The sequence below is a fragment of the Mustela erminea genome, chromosome 2, assembly GCF_009829155.1.
Source record: "Mustela erminea isolate mMusErm1 chromosome 2, mMusErm1.Pri, whole genome shotgun sequence".
NCBI classification, from domain to species: domain Eukaryota; kingdom Metazoa; phylum Chordata; class Mammalia; order Carnivora; family Mustelidae; genus Mustela; species Mustela erminea.
The window spans coordinates 141,365,491-141,384,907 of NC_045615.1; the positions used below are offsets into that span (position 1 = coordinate 141,365,491).

The 19,417-nt window shown below is 41.4% G+C and overlaps 1 protein-coding gene across 1 annotated transcript in view; it reads right to left on the reverse strand.

The window, feature by feature from the left end:
• Window positions 1-19,417, reverse strand: part of KDR (kinase insert domain receptor) — a 43,986-nt gene that overhangs the window by 13,311 nt on the left and 11,258 nt on the right. Inside the window, exons 7-22 of the mRNA XM_032334339.1 lie at window positions 18,860-19,037; window positions 17,324-17,438; window positions 17,072-17,235; window positions 15,006-15,159; window positions 13,961-14,084; window positions 13,322-13,430; window positions 12,126-12,467; window positions 9,861-10,007; window positions 9,375-9,506; window positions 6,658-6,764; window positions 6,095-6,230; window positions 5,621-5,725; window positions 4,172-4,285; window positions 3,508-3,596; window positions 2,358-2,511; window positions 330-427 (exon numbers count right to left, since the gene is read on the reverse strand). Coding sequence (XP_032190230.1) covers window positions 330-427; window positions 2,358-2,511; window positions 3,508-3,596; window positions 4,172-4,285; window positions 5,621-5,725; window positions 6,095-6,230; window positions 6,658-6,764; window positions 9,375-9,506; window positions 9,861-10,007; window positions 12,126-12,467; window positions 13,322-13,430; window positions 13,961-14,084; window positions 15,006-15,159; window positions 17,072-17,235; window positions 17,324-17,438; window positions 18,860-19,037 — 2,268 coding nt within the window. The remainder of the gene's footprint in view (window positions 1-329; window positions 428-2,357; window positions 2,512-3,507; window positions 3,597-4,171; window positions 4,286-5,620; window positions 5,726-6,094; window positions 6,231-6,657; window positions 6,765-9,374; window positions 9,507-9,860; window positions 10,008-12,125; window positions 12,468-13,321; window positions 13,431-13,960; window positions 14,085-15,005; window positions 15,160-17,071; window positions 17,236-17,323; window positions 17,439-18,859; window positions 19,038-19,417) is intronic.

Sequence of the window (19,417 nt, forward strand, 5' to 3'; positions counted from 1 at the left end):
TATATTGTTCACTGCCTGTTCGGCCCAGTAGGATGTAAACTCCATGATGGTGGAGAGCTTTGCCTGTCCGTTCACACAGTATCCTTAGCACTGCCTGCATTTAATAGATGGTCATTAAATATTTACCACATGAATTAATTAATTTCATGAAATCCTTACACCTCCTTAAATTAGCAGGAATGGGGCCTTTCCAACAGAACTCTTTAAGTAGTCCCAGCAGTGGGGAACGAATTACAGTTCCAAACAAACACCGGTGGCTGGCACTGGACATCTTACTTCCAGATCTGCAATCCGAAGAGGTACTTAGGGTCCCCTCTGAGCTGTCTTACCTTCCGTGATGCCAAAAACTCCATGCCCTTAGCCACCTGGAAGCTGTAACAGATGAGATGCTCCAAGGTCAGGAAGTTCTTGTACAGATCTTCTGAAACTGTGAGAAGATGCAGGAGGACAGAGATCAGTATTGCCCCCAGAAACTATTTGTTTCTAAGTTTGTTAGAGTAAGCTTCCTTTTAACACTTGGGAGTTAAACCTCTGGAAATAAAAGCAGAGAGAAAAATGCCTGTATCTTCTGTAAATTTGCTGAATCCTCGTATTATTAGCTTTCATCATACCCCTTAGCCAAAAAATGCTGGTTTTTCCATCTTAGTCAAATTGGACCAGCAAATCCAGGAGACAGAAGGGAGGTGCGTTTGGCAGAGATGGCAGAGCGCAAAAGAGGACTTTTTTAAGTCTGCTGTTTTAAATTGTTTTTTTTTTTTTTTCATGTACCCAGAGGGATAAACAATAGTTTCATATCAAGAACTCTAAAAATAAAACAACAATATTCAGGGTCATTGAATCTTTTCTCTCCAGGCTTTGTCCTGGGACAAAGGCCAAAGGTCAAATTATAATCTACAACAGATAACTAAAAATATCAGAAATATATTCACTTCTCTCACTTTCAAGCTGAGAAAGAGCTGTAAACACATTAAAACAGGCCTGCGAGGACGCTTTTCCCTTCAAGGATATGAAGGAGAGGTGACAGGAACATCGAGAGAAAGATGGTTTTACGTAAATTGGTGGTATTTATTTCCATGCAGCTGGTACAAATAAACACTAGGACATTAATGGGTGTTTCAACATGATCACTAAACTCTGGTCAGATAAGATAAGACATGGCTTCTCTCCTAGAGACAAATACCAGAGTAAATGAAAACTCACTTGTCATAATAACCTCGTAAGTATTAAAAAGACTGAGAACCTTTTTCTCAATGATTTTTTTTAAGCTTAGGGTTAGAGGGCCCTCGGTGAACCATTAGTGAAACCCTTTCATTTTCCAAATGAAGAAATGGAGGACAAATTCCAGGCCACACCCTTTCTTCTCCAACTGAGTAGCCCAATCCTTTGGGTTTCCAGCCCACTGGCCGCCATTTTGTGAGAGAGAAGGATGAGACAGAGAGGGCCCCACTTGGCATGGGCCCAGTTACATGAGATCTAGATGGCCTCTCCATACTCTTCTAGACTGAGACCCAGCATCGTACACCCTGCTCGGCTTCTAAGAGAAAGAAGCCAGATTGAAGTTCTATCTGTAGCCTCATGTCTAAGGAAAGGGAAACGGGCTTCTTTCACTATTTCATGACTGGGTTCTGCTAAGATCATGCCTCAAGAGGAGCCAGATGTCAGGAAGCCCCATCTCTATATCCATGGGGCTGTCTCTGCTCCTTCTAAGGGAAGCAGATCGACAGTGTATCCAGGAGCTGGAAGAAATCCTGGAAATTAGACTGCGAACACAGCTCTACTCAGAGAGAACACTAAAATATCACTGGAAGCATAACTGGATATAGAAAAATATGCTTACCAGGACTCTTCCGAGGAAGTACGGTTTCAAGAAAGACTCGATAAGCCCCTTGGAATGGGGTAGAAACAGCAGGTAACCCCTACACTGCCTTGAAGAGTTTGGGTGACTTCGGCAGAGTGGGGCAGAACTGCTCAAGGCAATGTGGAGGCGATCTACTGTCAGAGAGACTCCTTTGTCCTTAAGGAACAAAGCACTGAGCCTTACCTGCTACTAGATGCTGAACCAATGGTCTCAAAGCATTAGTTTGGTTGTTGCTGACTGTTGAGCCCGCCTGGGGTACTGGGATTTCTCAGGCTTGCCCCATACTGTGCCTCGCAACCTAGACAGCTGCTTAGTTAGGGCTTCCACAACTCACTTTTGGGAAAACTGAATGGAAGCAGTCTAGAAATGGAGGTCTCTTCCAAATATTAGGGAGTACTGAACTTTTCCCAGGACAGAATTTCTCATAACACTCTACCACCTTCTCTTTCCTACAAGAGTATGTGTTCGTGTTAAGTGTGGAAAAAGCAATGGCAGATACCTTCCTCTTCCTCCACATCACTGAGGGATTTCTCCTCCACAAATCCAGAGCTGGCTGAGCTCTGACTACTGGTGATACTGTCCAAGCGGCGTTTGGGATCCATAGTGATTTCCCCAACATATTCTTTCCCTTGACGGAATCGTGCCCCTTTGGTCTATAAAGAAGCAAATGGACACACTCCTTGAATACAAAAGAGATCTCTAGAAAACAATTATAGCTAGCTATTAAACGCAGATAAGAAGGACATCAGTTTCAGGAATATGGAATCTTTGGGTTAGAATCTGGGGAAAGAGTTCTACCTAATAGATTTTCTTCCATAAAGCCTAGTTTCTTCTTTAGCTTAAAGAAATAAACAGCTTGTTTCGGGTCTATTCCAGACATGCTTCTGGCATTAGGACATTAGGGTGCTCTTTACCAAGGGACTGACACTCCAGGGGACCAAATACTGCTAGGAGAGAGAGAAAATAATCCAGAGAGACCAATAATCTGGTCTCTGGATTATCTGCTGCTTTCCTCATGTGCACTTGACCTTTGGAGTCCCTCACTAGGCTCTCCTTCTTCTCATGGCTCTGCCCTGAAATGGGCAGTTGATAGTCAGCTAGCTACAGCATAGTTAGGGAAGGAGTGAAATACGGTTGTCCCAGAAAACTGAAGGGTTCTGCTCTGGGATGGTGCTTTTTAAGTTAATTATGAAAAGGAGGCTAAAAGCATTTTAGGAAGCGAGCCGATATATTCATCAACAGTTTATGTTTTTCTGAATTGTTCTGTTTGTGTACATGTAATGGCTTGCTTTCTTCCTTACTCTTTACCATGCCTAATTCCCCAGAGGATCGAAAGTTGTTCATCACATAAATTTTCTTATGAGCTAATAAAAAAAAAGAAATGCCAAAAAAAAAAAAACCCTTTCCAATTTCCTTTCCTTAATTGTGCCCACCCTCTCCCCTCCTTAGGCACCATCTCTAATGGGTCAGTAGATGAGAGTCACAAAAACAAAAAACCAACCATGAGAAGATATGTGCCCCAGCAGGTAAAGAGGAAATTAAAACAAAGAAGACTCCTCACAAGTTCTTCACAGCATTTTAACAGAGAAAGATTAACCTGTATTTTCCTCCATTTTACAATGTGGTCAGAGCTGAGTTCAATGACATACCTTGTAGGGGACAAATTCATTTCTTTTGTTCCTTAAGTAAGTTGACAGGTTTCCAAACTTGCAAAATTCCACTATCACCATGAGTGGCCCTGCAGACAGCACAGCATGTCAAGAAAGGAAAATGTTTCCATTCGTATATCTCATCAAGTGTTTAACACATGGATGAACCAGAAAAAATCATAGAAGGACACTACAAACGGTCACCAGGACAAGATCATCAAAATCAGCTGGTCACAATGCCCTTATAATGTATCTTTTCTTTTACCAACTGGCAATTCCGCAGCAAGAAGAACCAAAATTTCAGAAGAAAATCCAACCACTTGCTTTTCAACACAATCACTTAAGATGATTTCATTTTAGAGGGAACTACTCTTAAGGTCTTTGCTTTCAAGTTTTTTGAGAAGCTTACTTTTCTCATGTGAACCTCTTATACAAGGAGCAAACTGTGGTATAACGAGAGGGCATTTTTTAATTCACAGGAAGTTCTAGAATAATTTATAGTGACCATTAAACCTCCATGAAATATATTTATATCTAGGAATCTGGCAAAGTATCCTAAGCTAAGGAAATCAAGGCCATGGGAGCTGAGTGGTTTCCTTGAAACACCCGCAGAAAATCATATGCCAAAATCATTAGGCAACCAGAACCATCCACAGATACTCACCTCCTGGCTTGGTACAGGCTCCTAGAAGATTGACCACATTGAGATGATGGCCAATATGAATGAGGATCTTGAGTTCAGACATGAGCGCTCGGTGTTCGCTGTGTGTTGCTCCTTCTACAAATATATGACAGAGTGAAAGCATAAATGTGGGCATTAGCTTAGGAGGATCAGTGCCCCACTGCATGCATGTGTGCAACTTACCCTCTAGGGATAATAAACTATAACCAAATTTACAGACTAGGTACATTGAAAGTCAAGTATAAATTCTATTTCCATGTCTAAATCCAATCCTTACTTTAAGTGCACCCAGAATGTTTGATATTTAAAGGAATCCATTGTGAAGTCTTTTGCAAAGTGGGGAATACATCTGCAAAGGGAATCATGCCCAGATTTTCCTCTCTTACAAAATTGGATTTTCATATATCAGGTTGACTATGCTTCTTAGGGCCTGATTATTTCAGTCCTTCCTGGTAAGGAAGCAACACCATGTATTAAATACCCTTATGTGTTAGGGGCTATGCTGAAGTTCCTGCCAATCAGTGCCAAGAAGGAAACTTAACAGGGGCCAGCTGGCAAGACCAGTTGGCACAAGAGCCTGATGAGGCTAGAACTGCAAGTGTGATTCTGCACAGACCGGTACAGTTCCCTCTAATTCACACACATGGTCCACACCTCAGACCCTGATGAGCCACCTCAAAACTACACACTCCCTTAGCCACAAGGAAGAATAGGAAAAAGGAGAGAGATGGCTTTGAAATGCACACGACCTACTGGCCAAGGGTCTGTGGCACTGCCCTCATCATGAAAACATATCACAACTGGAGCCAACAGCTATAGATGCATCACCTCCCCAAATTAAAATGACAAGACCAGAATTCCATTACATTAGGGCAAACCATTGTTCATAAAGCTTTTAAGCTCTTAACATGTCACCTGTGGTCCTTTTTTTCCGTAGTGCAACCATTATCTTTATAGGAGAAAATCTTTCACATATTCCAATTCTAGGAAACATGCTGTTTTTGTGCTCTACTATTTTTACTTATTATATTAAATCTCTTTCCATGTCTCTACATGGTCTATAATTATCTCACTAATGCATCATAATAAATTAAGAAACAATCTTTACATAACCAAGGTATTATTTTCTTATAGTCAGGACACTAAGTACAGTTGTATAAGCTATGCCCTGCACAAGGGCTCTCAGGCAAGTGGGGAAAGTGGGTGAAGCTGCAGCCCATCCTCAACTTTGCCTGCCAGGCCATGCACCTTGCCAGGAGGCTATAAAAGAGGAACTTTTCCTCAATCTGTACACAGGTATCACCTAAGCCAGCTGCACATTTGGCTAGTGGGCTCACCTAACCACAAAGGTGCTGATGCAAGGCTTTCATCATGTTTCCAGACCAGACGAAACAGAGAGAGGGATATATCACCATTTAATTTTGCCTTTACCTTTTAACATTTTGACGGCCACTGTCTTGCAAGTTGCTGTCTTGTCGATTCCAAAGGCATCTGCTTCAATCACTTGGCCAAAGGCACCACGGCCAAGAGGTTTACCTACAGTCAATGATGACAGGAAACAAAACAGACTTGGACTATGACAGGACCAAAGTGGCAGGCAGAGATTCCGACTAGATTGGGTCATCACACATCCCAGTTTAACTTGGAAGAATTTAACTCAACTCCCTTATAGTAGCTTCATTATTTAATACCTCCCCTTTTGCTCTCCAAATGTCCTGCTTTGGATAATTGTACAGGGACCCTACTTCTAAGTGACTAAAAGGAAGATTACTCAAATTCAAAAGACAGAATAAATATTCTGAACCTGGATCCAACATGTGAAGAGACTAGATTTGTCAACATTCTAAAGGAGGAAGAGAAGTCCTAGTAAACCCAACATCAAATTAATACCACTTGAAAACACACCTAGTTTCAGCCGGTCTCTGGGGAACTCCCACTTGCTGGCATCATAAGGCAGGCGTTCACAGTGCTCATCCAAGGGGAGTTCATCTGGATCCATGACGATGGACAAGTAGCCTGTCTTCAGTTCCCCTCCACTGGCCTGGAAAGCATTATTCCTTCCAGTCACATACGCTCTGTTGTCTGGCTGTTGTTTTTTTGTGCTTATTATTGTTGTTTATAGAAGCCCCATTCCTGATGTCTCATTTTAAAAAAACTCATGAAGTTTGAAAGTAAGTCCTATTATAATCCTGTATCCAGTGTCCCCTCAACCCCAAATGAGCTCAGAATGAAGTAGTTAAATCTTAATTACACTAGACAGTCCAAGCCCTTGTCTCCTCTAGTGGCTTCTATCAATTAAAGCCCAGTGGTCCAGCCAAAAGAAAGTGGGAAAGAATGTTATTGTATTGAAATAAAATTGTGCCCATTGAGCCAATAACAATGGGAAGAAACAACTCAAAGAGCCCCAGTCAGCTTTCATTAATCATGAAAACCAACGTACATGGGATGGAAGGAAATGATTTTGTTACCCGCTTAACGGTCCGTAGAACGATGACAAGTAATAACCAGAAGAACATGGCAATCACTGCTGTGCCTACTAGAATAATGACTTCCAAGTTCGTCTTCTCCTGGGCACCTGGAAAGATGAAATTGAATGAGTATCAACAGTTGAAAACTCATACTTTTTGATATAAGATGACAAAGTTCTACATTAAAGTAAGATCTCAAGTTTACCAACTTGGAAAAAAATCCTAGACAATAATAATCACAAGCCTCTAAGTTGGAGGGAGTCTGTAACATTCTTAATGGATAATTAAAGTTTGCAAAGCACTGCCCATGAAAACTTCCAATGATAAAATTCCAAAGTTTAGGATAGAAATTATTTAACAAATAGCATGGAGGACATGGGGAGATGGAGAGGAGAAGGGAGCTGAGGGAAATTGGAAGGGGAGGTGAACAATGAGAGACTATGGACTCTGAAAAACAATCTGAGGGTTTTAAAGGGGCAGGGGGTGGGAGGTCGGGGGAACCAGGTGGTGGGTATTGGGGAGGGCACATATTGCATGGAGCACTGGGTGTGGTGCAAAAACAATGAATACTGTTATGCTGAAAAGAAATTTTAAAAATAATAAAAATAGAAATTAGGGACATCAAGGATTGAAATGTTTGATGTCTTACAAGAAAAATATATAAAGTGTTTGGAGGAAGAGGAGACTTTAATGGAAAGAAAACAGATCACATTCTACAGGGAAGAAAAGAAGTATGTTTTAATTCACAGTCAGTTCTAAAATAATTTATAGTGACCTCTTTCTGGGGAAAATGAAACTCTGGTTCTACACAGATAGTCTGTTTTCATCTGTATAGAGTTTGAGAAAGGATAATATGAGAAGACAAGCGGCCAGTGAGTGACTGGTTGCCATGCAACCCCTAGGTGCTCATCACTTTAAATACACTATCCCACTTAATCTTCTCAACAACACTCAGCTTTCAGATGGAGAAACCAGCTCAGAGAGGTTAAGCTCCTTCATTAAGGGCACATAGCAAGCTGGGGGAATGGTCAAGAGTTAAACAAAGTCTGTCCAACACCAGTTAGCCATCACACTACCCTGCGCTTGTGTGGCAGGAGCCTGACTTAGGAAAAGAGAGAAAGCCGAGAAGAGAGCGTCCCTCACGGCCTGGCGAGAAAATGAGTTTAAACCACCCATGAAAGGTAAGGCAGAGGTCGGCCAGGAAAGCTGCACATGCTCAGGGCTCCAGAGGACAGCTCTGAGTGGAAGAAATTAAATGCCAGCGGAGGCTTTCAACTAGGAGTGATTAGCAAAGAGGTGATAAGGAAGCAATTATCACCTAGGGCCCCCCATTGGATGAGTGCAGTGTGAATCAAATAAGCTGTTCAAGTGGCCCAAGGCAGCCTCAAAAAGGCAGAAGGACAAGGAATGAACTAGTTAGCCAAGTAAGAGCTAACAGTGAGAACCAAGGACCAAGCATGGCTTGGAATTCGATAGTTTCCCCGGTGGTCCTACTGAAATAATTTTCTTTTTATACACAGAGGAATAAAAGTCCATTATACATATAAAAATTTCAAAGATTCAATTGTCTATATAAGTTAGTGTGTTAATATTTCCATGTTAACATTTGGAAGGCAGCTATGCGCACCACTATACCACCAACGCCCATGTTAACATTTGGGAACTTAACAGAAGAATTAAACATCGATCTCTCTCCTTCTTAGTATTCCGTTTTGGGTACGAAGTAAATATAAGCTCTGCGGGTAGCCCACTGCAAACAGCCAGCAGAGGTGAGGCAGGCAGAGCATGGGAGAGATCTAGAAGTCCCCACTAGGATCTGCCCTCAACATGAAGCCCCTTGGGAAGTGACAAAAGCACCATGACACTTGAAATTTTTATTTATTTCACGCACTTGAAATCTTTTTTCCAAGTGCAGTTCATGAAATGGTAATAAGCCTACAAATTGGAAAACAAGTCATCAAGATGTAACAGATTTGACAGATGAAGGGAACTAAAATCTAGACTTTGAGAGACAAGTTAGGATGAGTTCATAAAAATTCATCAGTTGTTCCTTCTGTTACCGTGCTTCTTTCTTCCCCTTGCATACCATTCCTTTCACCCACATAATAGAGTTCCATTGCTCCCCTGATAGATTATTTTTTAAAATAGGAATACATTTCTGAAGAGAAAATATCCTGTCACGAATTACCTTCCCATCTGGGGAAATGCCAGATTTCACCTCCCTCCTCCATACAAGAGTTTCCTTTCACATTTAGACACACTAAAATTCCATGTCACAGAAGCAAGGGTCTATTGTTCACAAATAAATTTTAATTGTCTGTAGTCCAAGGAGAACTGTGAACCCTTGTGATTATCTGGATGACATTGATTTTGATGGTTGAGCAGTAATCCCAATGTTCTTCCAAGTAAATACAGGGGTATCGCTTCCACAACAAGTTAACCGAGCCATGCAATGAAGAAAAAAATAAAGGCAAGGTGGGTATGCCACCTGTCGGGCTAAGAATTTTTCCAAAGCGAGAACTGCAAGGATAAGAAATGTGATCCAAGCAGAATTAAAATAGCATTGATTATGGTTTCTGGTTAAAATAATATGTACTTAGAGTAGAACATATACAAACTACAAAGATTATTAAAAAATCACCCAGCGTGTGTGAGTATATATACAATACAAGCTCAGTTTTTAAAACCACCTAACGTGTCCATGCAACTCCACTGACCTTCTACTATGAAAAATGCCTCCACTTTGGCACAGCCCAGAACACTGCATGCCTGGCAGGTATAGAGGCCCTCGTCCTCTTTCCTCACCCTGCGGATGGTTAGGTTCCGGTTCCCATCCTTCAGTACAATACCTAAGAGATAAGAAAAATAATTGTTTCTATTTGTGATGTGATCTGGTGGAGTTTTTCAGGAAAAAAAAAATCTAACAATATAAATGGTGTCCTTTCCTTGGGCTAGTGTCTAATTCCAAAGAGTGGTACAGGAGACACTGCTGACTCATCACCCCCGGCTTCCCTGAGAATTCAACAAGGCTCTAAATACTTTAATTCGGAGTCTAGAAAATGAGCCAGACCATGGACACTAATTTGCTTTTTTTTTTTTTTTTTTTTTTAACTATCTAAAACAAATCAAGACATAATGTGGGGTTTGGGGCATGTCTCCAGGAAAATTCTGCAACCAGTGAGAGAGAGACATATTTTATTCACCTGAGTCTTCTACAAGTGTCTCATTATCTTTAAACCAGGTAACTTGTGGAGGGGGATTCCCAGATGTGGTGCATGAAACTTCAATGGTTTCACCAATGCTTGTAGTCTGATTCTCCAGGTTTCCAGTGATCATGGGTGCCACACGCTCTATGCACACACACAAAAAAATCACACGTTTAATTATAACTTTTGAAATGGTTTTAGCATCAGTAAACTAATAAACAGTGTAAACTTCATAAACAGTAGGCTGTTGATTTACTAAACTGCAAATACACAGAAGTTGATGATAGTACCCTTGGTCACTGAGTAAAGTTAAATGGAACAAGTCAGGATGGTTGAGATAGATCACTACATCTCTTTGAACAGTCCTATTAGTGATTCTAACTGGTTGTCATATCACAAAATAAAGGTTGTCATTTTTATGGTTTTTTTCCTCTAATTAGACACAATTAGATTAATTAGCTTCCCCAAAGAGAAACTTTCCCTCCCATGAAAGTTCTAGCCAGTGACACCCATGAATTCCACCATGTTTCTCTTGGAAAGTGTGAAACTTCAGTGTAATTCAACAAAGAATGCCCTATATTTATTTGGCACTTTTTACAAAACTCACTTATACTATTTCTGTTGCTCCCTATCAATCTCAGAATGGACAATAATATTAATCTTATTTTACAGATGAAAAAAAAAACTGCAGTTCAGGAGGTAAGCAACTTGTCCAAGTCCCTGTAACTAAGTAAGTGTCTGAACTAATAACAGAATCTGGCAAACCTAAAGGACTAGTCCAGTGCCATTTCCACTAAAACACAAATGAGCAAGACAACCATCCCTAAAGAAAGTCAAAGGTTTCAAGAAAATTAAGCTCATGGGTATTTCTTGCAATGCACAGCAAAACTTGAGATTTGCCCTTCCATTAAAGGTTTATAGAAATACCTTGTCCAAGGCAATCAAAAGGAATCTTGCTGAAAGGATCCACTTTAACATTTAACAAAATGAGATTACCTCAGTTGTGAACTACATTGGGGTTTAAGCAAATGTCCTGGGCTCTAGTCTATTCTAACCATAATTTTAGGAAAAGAACTTGGGAGTCGTTAGAGAAGCAAACCAGTTCCATGTGAGCACAAATTTCCCGGCCATGTCCTTCACGTCTCTTTCTGAATTCTTCTATTACTTTGAAACCAGACTGGTCACCAAGGTGAACAGAAAACACATGGTCATATATATGATATGATAAGAAGGGCTCTGGAAATGACTTCACCCAAAAATTTTCCTTCTTTTAACATCTAAGTCTTAACACTAGCAAACACTATCCTAGAGTCTGTCTGAAGATGCCTCTTAAAATATGCCAAGCCCTCTGAGGAAGATAGTATTCTTCTAAAGCCTTGGTATAGATTCATTCACCTGGGCAGTTTGTTTCCCTTCTTAAGAGTAAAATCAGACAACACATGTCTCCCAGAAACTGGGAAGCCACACTACAGAGAGGAGAAAATGGAGAGAGTGGACACAGAGAGATCTTCCTAAATTTGTCCGATTTCCCCAGAGACAGAGGCATGACTGCATAGCTTTTGTGTAAGACACAAGTTAGATGAGGTGTGGAGAGTGGCTCCCTGGGGAATTTACAAAGCTACCTGCTCATTAAAATGATCATCCCATAGATCTCTATGCTGGACTACATAGGATGACCCAGAGGGACAGGTGGTCCCACAGGCTCTCACATGTCCTAAACAACCCCCTAATCATACTCTTCATGTGGCAGACACCTTACTGAGCACCTCGTATGTGCCACTATGTTCTGTGATGTGAGCTACAGCAAGGAGTAAGACAGAAAACAATTCCTGTCCTCATGGACACAGAGACCTCAGTGTGCCATGACTGTCCAGTGGTTGCCTACGTTCTCATCTCGTCTACCTACTCACCACTGTGAACTTCTGAAAACTTCTTCGCTCACAGTAGGCATTCCGTCAATATGTGTCGACTGAAATATACTAATGTCCAGAGTGAAGCAGGAATTTTCCCAGTTTAAGCTAATCCCTTATAGACATTAGTGAAATCCTATCATCAGAGCTGGAAAGAAACACGTTATTTTCTCTCTTTAATACATCACTTCACCACTATTTGCCCCCTTCTGCCTCAAGAACCCTCAGTGAATAGGTAAGTGTGCACCAGTCTACTTCATAAGCTCCTATAGGACAGTAATCTTATAGTCCCTAAAAGCACGACATTGAAGGCATTCCAACTGTCTTTGATGACCCTAAATTGCCTCCCTACCTAATACCGTGAGCTGTCGGACCACGCAATGTCTTTTCTTGGTCTTCCTGTCCTGGGCAAAGCACACATAGTCTCCTTGGTCCTGCAAGGATGCATTCTGGAGCTCCATGATCAAAATGTCACTTGTGCCATTAGTGAACTTATAGGCATTCATTTTCCAAAGAGCATCCAAGTTCTTGCAAACAGGTGTGGGCAACTCTCCCGCATGGCTTGGCAGAGCCTGTGAGCTAATCTTGTACCACGTGAGGTCCTCAAACATAGTTCTGTCTGCAGAGCACCGCAAAGACACTCTCTCCTGCTCAGTTGGCTGGGCATGAGGTTGCAAAGTGACTTTAGGGCCCCCTGAAATATAAAACCCATGGTTAGAAAATGATGATTTAATTTGGGCAGCACACGATTCTCTCCTTATTGTCTTCAGACTGCTATAAAGCATCAATTAAAGTGAAGCTCTAGCAATCCCAGGCAATGTAATACAAGAAAACAATCAAACTAGACAGTTCTGGCCCTAAAATGTATTATTTTACCAAAATGCAGTCCACAGATACACATCAAATCTCCACTTTGAGCTCTAAATGCAGGTTTTGAGATTGAAAAAAAAAAAAAACAAACCCAAAACATATTCAAAGCAGATAATTATAACATGGAACTTTAAAAATTAGTTCCTCATTGACAAATCACACTCAGTGACATTAGAGCTGTATTTATGAAAACAAATTAGCTCAGACTGAATTCTTTCACCTAGTCCAGTCAGCTAAAGCTTATCCATAAAACTGAGATGAACAGGCAGAATCAGCAGCATTGGGAGGAAACTGTCCCTATGCCATTATAATTCCCTCCAGAAAACTCAATGCTGTCAACTGTTCAGCACCAAGCCCCCTGAAGGAACCCCAAGAAGCCGAGTGCGGTGTTCCACTTGGATGGCGGAGACGTGGTTACGATGCGGGACTTGTGGCTAAAAACAATGTGAAACAATTCCCTTTCCTGAGGGAATGGGAGTGTCAGTTGCACTGACTTCGCATGAGCCCAAGAGCTAGCAGAGTCTTCAATTACGAACAAAAGCACCCAGAATCAGTCCAAGTCCTCTCCTGAAACACCATGGCACTCAGGAAGGGCAAGGATCACAGAGTATCAGAGAGCTCAGCGCCAGCTGGTGAGAGACCCCACACCCCTCCCCCCGCGCACAGCGCGGTACTCACTGGTCACATGGAAGGAGATCACCCTCTCTCCTCTCCCAACTTTGTTGATGGCTTCACATCTGTACAAAGCTGACACATTTGCCGCTTGGATAACAAGGGTACTTACAGTCTATTTAAAAATAAAAAAAAAAAAAAAAGAAAACCCAGGCCATAAACCAGGGAGGCTGTGTTTATGCACATGAATTCAGACAAAAATTCAACCTGTGAGACCTGCGTACCCCATTCATACTACTGCACTGACCTCTCTCAAATCCACACAATTATAATTACGCTCGTGTGGTTCATGCATTACCCAAAACAGACACTGGAAAACGAAAAGGAAATAATGTGTTTTAACACGATGCATTTTCTCATTGCCGTATTTGTAAAATCAGAATCACCTTACACAGATGTACAGATTTAACGGCACACGTGTTTTACCATCCTCTGGTAAGATATTATTAAGTCGATGGCACTTCTAAAAGTCAGTGGTGTTTTCAAAGTAACTTAATATGTTAGTATTTTATCGTACAATTAATGTGACTATCCATCTCCGATATCCCTCCCAAAAGATTGACCTTGGGCTTCCATTCCATCCTTCTATCCTTCCAGAAAAGAAAGAGAGAGAGAGACTTTCAAATTAAAGAACTTCAAACTCACTTTGTTTTTTCCCTCAATTATGGCAAATTGATTTTTGTTGACTTCAATTTTATTTCCCCCCTGGAAGTCATCCACATTTCTCCATCCTGTACAAGTATGTGGGTTTGTCATTAAGGCAGCGTGGCTATAAGGAAGAAATAACAGCTCTTATTATGACTTAATTTTTCTTTAGTTCAAATCCACAGCAAGGAAAGGAGTCCGAGGTTGGTTATTATGTTCTTAGAAATAACTTTCAGTGCACCCTACCGCATTACACAATTTGGCGCCAATTAAAAATAGGCCTCTGCAAAGAAGGAAGAGGTTCTAGGTAGATTCTTCCAGGATACAGGAGGGAAACAGCTATTCTGGGAACAAACCTCCATTCATAAATTGAATCGACAAGACAATTCAAGTTAATTTAGTTCAAAGGAAGACAAGGAAACTAAGAAGTCATTGGGCTTCTTAAAGTAATCTCCCTGGGACCGCGGCCTTTGTGTAGGAAATGGTCAGCATCTGAGGAAGAAACTAGTAGTGGCCATCTCAAAAACAACAACAGGAAGTGAACTGCTCAGGGTGGTAGTGGGTGGCTTGTTGTTTTGTCTTCCTAAGGATGTCTGGACTTGTGTGAGAACCTGATAAGCTGGGCCTGAGAATCCAAAGGCTGCAGCCAGGTCTGAAGTTCCCTCATATCCACCAGCTCTTCCTCTGAGATGGACCTTCTCCCAGATAAGAAGGAGAGAAAGCGGTAATCACCAGGTGACTGGTGAATATAAGGAAAAACACCAAAGTTTAGCAATTGGCAAAGTGAGCAAAGGGCCTGCGTTAGGAGACGTCTGCGCACCAGGGCTAAGTTAGGGAGAGAAAGCTAGCTGATCTCAAGGTGGGACACCCCAAGGAAAGACATGTCCTAAAACATAAGACATGGAAATAATAGAAGGATAGTGAAAGTATAACTTGGGGCATAACTTTCTTAGGAATGGCCTTCTCGGGGCGGAATGGCATCATACCACAGTGTAGCTGTTAAGAAATGCACAACAGCAGGAAAAAGAGGACGTGGGCTACTCACGAGGGCTTGTAGGCGCACTCCTCCAGCTGCCAATACCAACGAATGTGATGTGGCGGGGGGACAGAGTAGACCGTGCACGTCAGCATCTGTGTGGTGCCATACTGGTAAGAATCCACCAGAGAGATCAGGGACTTCTCGCCGATCTGCGGTGGGACTGGACAAGGGGGAAGCCACATTTTAATGGTCAATCCACTTTGAGAAACAGAAAGTGGAAGTTTTCATGAACTGAAGCCTATGTTTCTATAAGCATATGATTTTGCCCTCTTTTTCTTTTTCAAAGAACATCTAGACTGCGAATTGGGAGATACGACTTCTAGTGATAACCATCATCCTCCTAAGTGGAGGACTGTGTGCAAGTCTGCCCACCCTCTGCCTCAGTTTTTCTCCGTCCGCGTGACAAGGTTAACTCTCCTTGGGCTCCCAATCTCAAAAGATCAGAAAGAAAGAAACTCATTGGGACTAGCACAGCAAATACGTTCACTAAGTGCTGGCCATTGTTACAAGTGCTCTGCATAGATTAATTCACTTAATCACACAGGAGAAGAATGAAACAGAAACATTAAATGACTTGCCCAAGGTAACCTGCTTCTCTTCCTTCTCCCTCCTCTTCTTCCACTTCCTTCTCTCCCTCCCTCCACACACTCTCCCTCCCTTCCATTTCTTCCCTCCCCCCTCGCCCCTCCCCCCTCGCCCCTCCCCCCTCCCTCTTTCTCACTTTTATTCTCTCTTTCCTTTTTTTTTTTTTTTTCTTTTTCTGGTTCCAAAGTCATTAATGCAAAACTATTCCCCCATTGCTACCAACTGAAAGCCTCAAGTTATACTCTCAAATTTTGACTTTTTATATTTATCTCATATAGCAGGGTAAATGCTAGGGTAAATCATATGTTTAGTGACTTCATGAATTCTCGAGATGGGGTTATATACAATGTTCCTTTTTACATCTTTATTTTGTGTTCATCTTCTTCTCCCTACCCTACTCATTAGCTTTTCAGCTTCTCACCATTCCCCAATGTCTGACTCCTGAGTGGCTTCTGAGTGACATTTCTGGAACCTGTTCCCTTTAAAATTCTCCCTGAAGCTGATGTCCCAGAAAAGAAATGAAGCAAAGCTCCGCAGACATACAGAGTGGTGGCAGGATATATAGGGAAACACTTTAATTTACAAAATAAGATCCTGAAGTTTTCATATGCCAGGCCAATATGGAGATCAAAGAATTCTAACAGAAAAGCATTTCCCAAACTGTGCATGGGGCAAGAGATTAATGGATTTCCAGGGTGAAAAGGGGATGCTCTGGTCAAATATCTTTGTCAAACCCTTCATACTCTATGTGTCTTTCCCTGGAGAATGGCAATATACATGAACACGTTAATTAAAGGTCCTGATAAGTCCTGCTATAAAGACACCTGTTGTACATTGACTTAATATCTCCTACACTTACTTGACCATATACTGTTTTATTCCCTACCCAGAACACTTTCAGTTTGGGAAAACAACGTTCAAATCACCCTAAATCAAAAACTTAGTATCTTCCCTGTATAGCCTCAGAGTCAGATAGATCTTAGACTCCTGTTTAAGAAAAAAAAAAAAAAAATAAGTTTCAACAAGCCAACAATGTCAACCTGCAAAAGCTTTCTGAGTTGGAACCTGTCTTTGCATCATACTAGCAGCTTCCCACAAAATTCAAAGACTCTTGCACATTTGCATGCCAGGTGCAATTTCATAGGACAATCTCATGAGATAAGAGCAAAGGTAGTACAACAAGTGTCCCTGTAGGCATTCTTACTTCACAGCATGGAGCCATCAAGTCTATCATCTATGTGAATACCGCACTTGACACCAAACAGTCCATTTACATGGTCTCTTAGGCAAACATATCCTGAGCGCACTGCCCTACACCCCATTTCAACTCCACTGCTCCAGGTCATTTTTTAAAAATAAGAGCCTATTCATGATGGGAATGGAATGCAGCAACAGGTGACAAAGGAAAAGTGGCCTGGCTGTTTAAGAAGATATAATCGTACTATTTATAATTAATTTTGGGCAGAAGGAAAACTGAATAAACTCACCATTCACAACCAGAGATACCATGTGGCTCTGTCTCTCCTTTGACATGGGGTTTGTGAGGATGACAGTGTAATTTCCTGTATCTTTTTCACTCACTTCCGTAATAACCAGTTCCTTCTCCCCTTTTATTGTGTGATTGGACTCAATGGGTTTTCCATTTTTATACCTTGGAGGAAAAAAGTTCCCAGAATTAGTTTAATTTAAGGGTTTGCTTTCAGGTGGAACAACGCTTTGCATTTATCTGCAATACTTACCATTTTATTTCAGGGGTAGGGTAAGCAAGGTACTTCACGGGGACTTTAACACGGTCTCCCACTGTGGCTTCCACCAAAGATTCCATGCTGCTATCAAAAGCAATAAAAGGTTTTTCTGGAAGAAAATAAAAATAGTTATTCTCATAAATGTCAACTTATTGTAAATGGTCATTTGGTTTAGTTTTTCATGTCGAGTGAAGAGTCAAAGATCTAGGGAGTCTGAGCTGCCACGGGGCAGGGATTTCCCCACACTTCCTTTCGTTGGTCACAGTCCAGCTTCTCCCACACAATTGGCCTCTGAATTTGCTTTCCTCTCTCTCCAGGTGCACACTGCAAGCCTACTCTACTGACTGCTCAAGAGTTCAAGAGTTTGCTCCTCTGGGAAGCCTTGGAAGCCTCCAAGTCCTCCAGGGACCTTAGGAAGCTCCTTCTCTACTCCCAGGGGACCTTATCCCTTTCCACCATACGTCCCAGGACTCAGTGCTCAGCCACTTCTCTTTAGCTACACCTTCCTCCAGGCTCAGCCATAAAGTGCCATCCACATTACTATTACACTTGTATTTCTTCCTCTGACTTCTCAGGGTTCAAGGTGTATATATTAAATATCTCTATTGGGATGCTTAGTGGGCATGTCCAAATAAAAACAGACCTAACACTGTTTCTCCAAATCTTACTTTCCTGTCAGTCTTCCCTCTCTCAGTAAATAAAACCACCATTCGCTCACTAGCCCACATTGATTCAAATCATCCTCTATTCTTTTTCTCTTACCCCACCCCACACAGCCACTGAGTCAAAAGGCAGATCCAGCTGGCTCTATCTTCAAAAATATATCCAGAATCAGATCATTTCCCCAAGCCACTCACCATCTCTCACCTGGATGCCTGCAACTAGACCCCCACTGGTGTCCCTACTTCTGCCCTTACTTCCCTAAAGTATTTCTCAAAAAATACATAGTAATCCTACAAAAACATAAACCCAGAGCATGTCTCTGCTCAAACCCTTCTATGAGTTCCCATATTATAAAATCCAAAATCTTTACCAAGGCCTGTAAGTTGAGTGCCATATGAATTATCACCTAAACTGAGATATTTATGTGCTATTATGTGACATTATTTTAAGTGGAAGAGAATAAATAAGAAATTAGTTATTTGTTCAAAGCCCCAAAGACAGTAATTAAATCCAGGCCTCCCCAATTACAAAGCCCATGAATAAACACAGACCTCTCAGCCCTGCCATAAAATGAAAATTTAAAAACTATCTTAGATCATAATACTTTGCTTATTATACTACTAATCATCAACAATAATCACAACAAGTAAAACTTAGTAAGTGCTGACTGTATCAGCTCACCTCATTATTAAAGTTGGGATTTGAACCCAAATTGTGCTTTTAACCTCTAGGTCATATGGTCTCGCTAGCAGGAGCTCAAAAATGTCTTCTGAATGAACAAAGTAGGAATCACTAGGCAACCTAAATTTATTTAAAATATCTCACTTTTCAAGGCACTGCTTAACTCCGAAGGAGATCTTAGCTTACCGTGGACCCTGACGGACGTGTTGCTTTTCACGGTCATCATCCCACTGGAAGCTTCACAGATATACTGCCCTTGGTCACTCCGGGTTACACCATCTATAGTCAAGGTGCTCAAAAATTTCTTCATCTCACTCCCAGATTGGGTTTTTAGGTCCCGGATGACAACTTTTTTATGCCGATGCTGAAAAAGAGTTCACAGAACTTTCAAAGTCCAGCACAACATTACCTGGTAGCTTTTAGATACCCACAAGATCAAGCCTTGGCCCTTGGAGAACACTATTCATGCCAAAAATAAGGGACCTCAGCACATTTCATAACATCTAGACAACCAATATATTTGGTTTCAGGAGAAATAAATGGGACCAACTGAATTAAGGTTTTTTAAAAATGAGATGGATATGTACTGCACAAACACAAGCAAATACGACCACTGCTTAAGGAGAAGTGAGTTTTATGCCCTCTCTTGAAGACAAATTCCCTTAGAGGGAAAACAGAACAAAGACGGACCACAGAGAAATAATGCAACTTGGAAAGATGTAACCTAGAGAAAATTCATCTTCA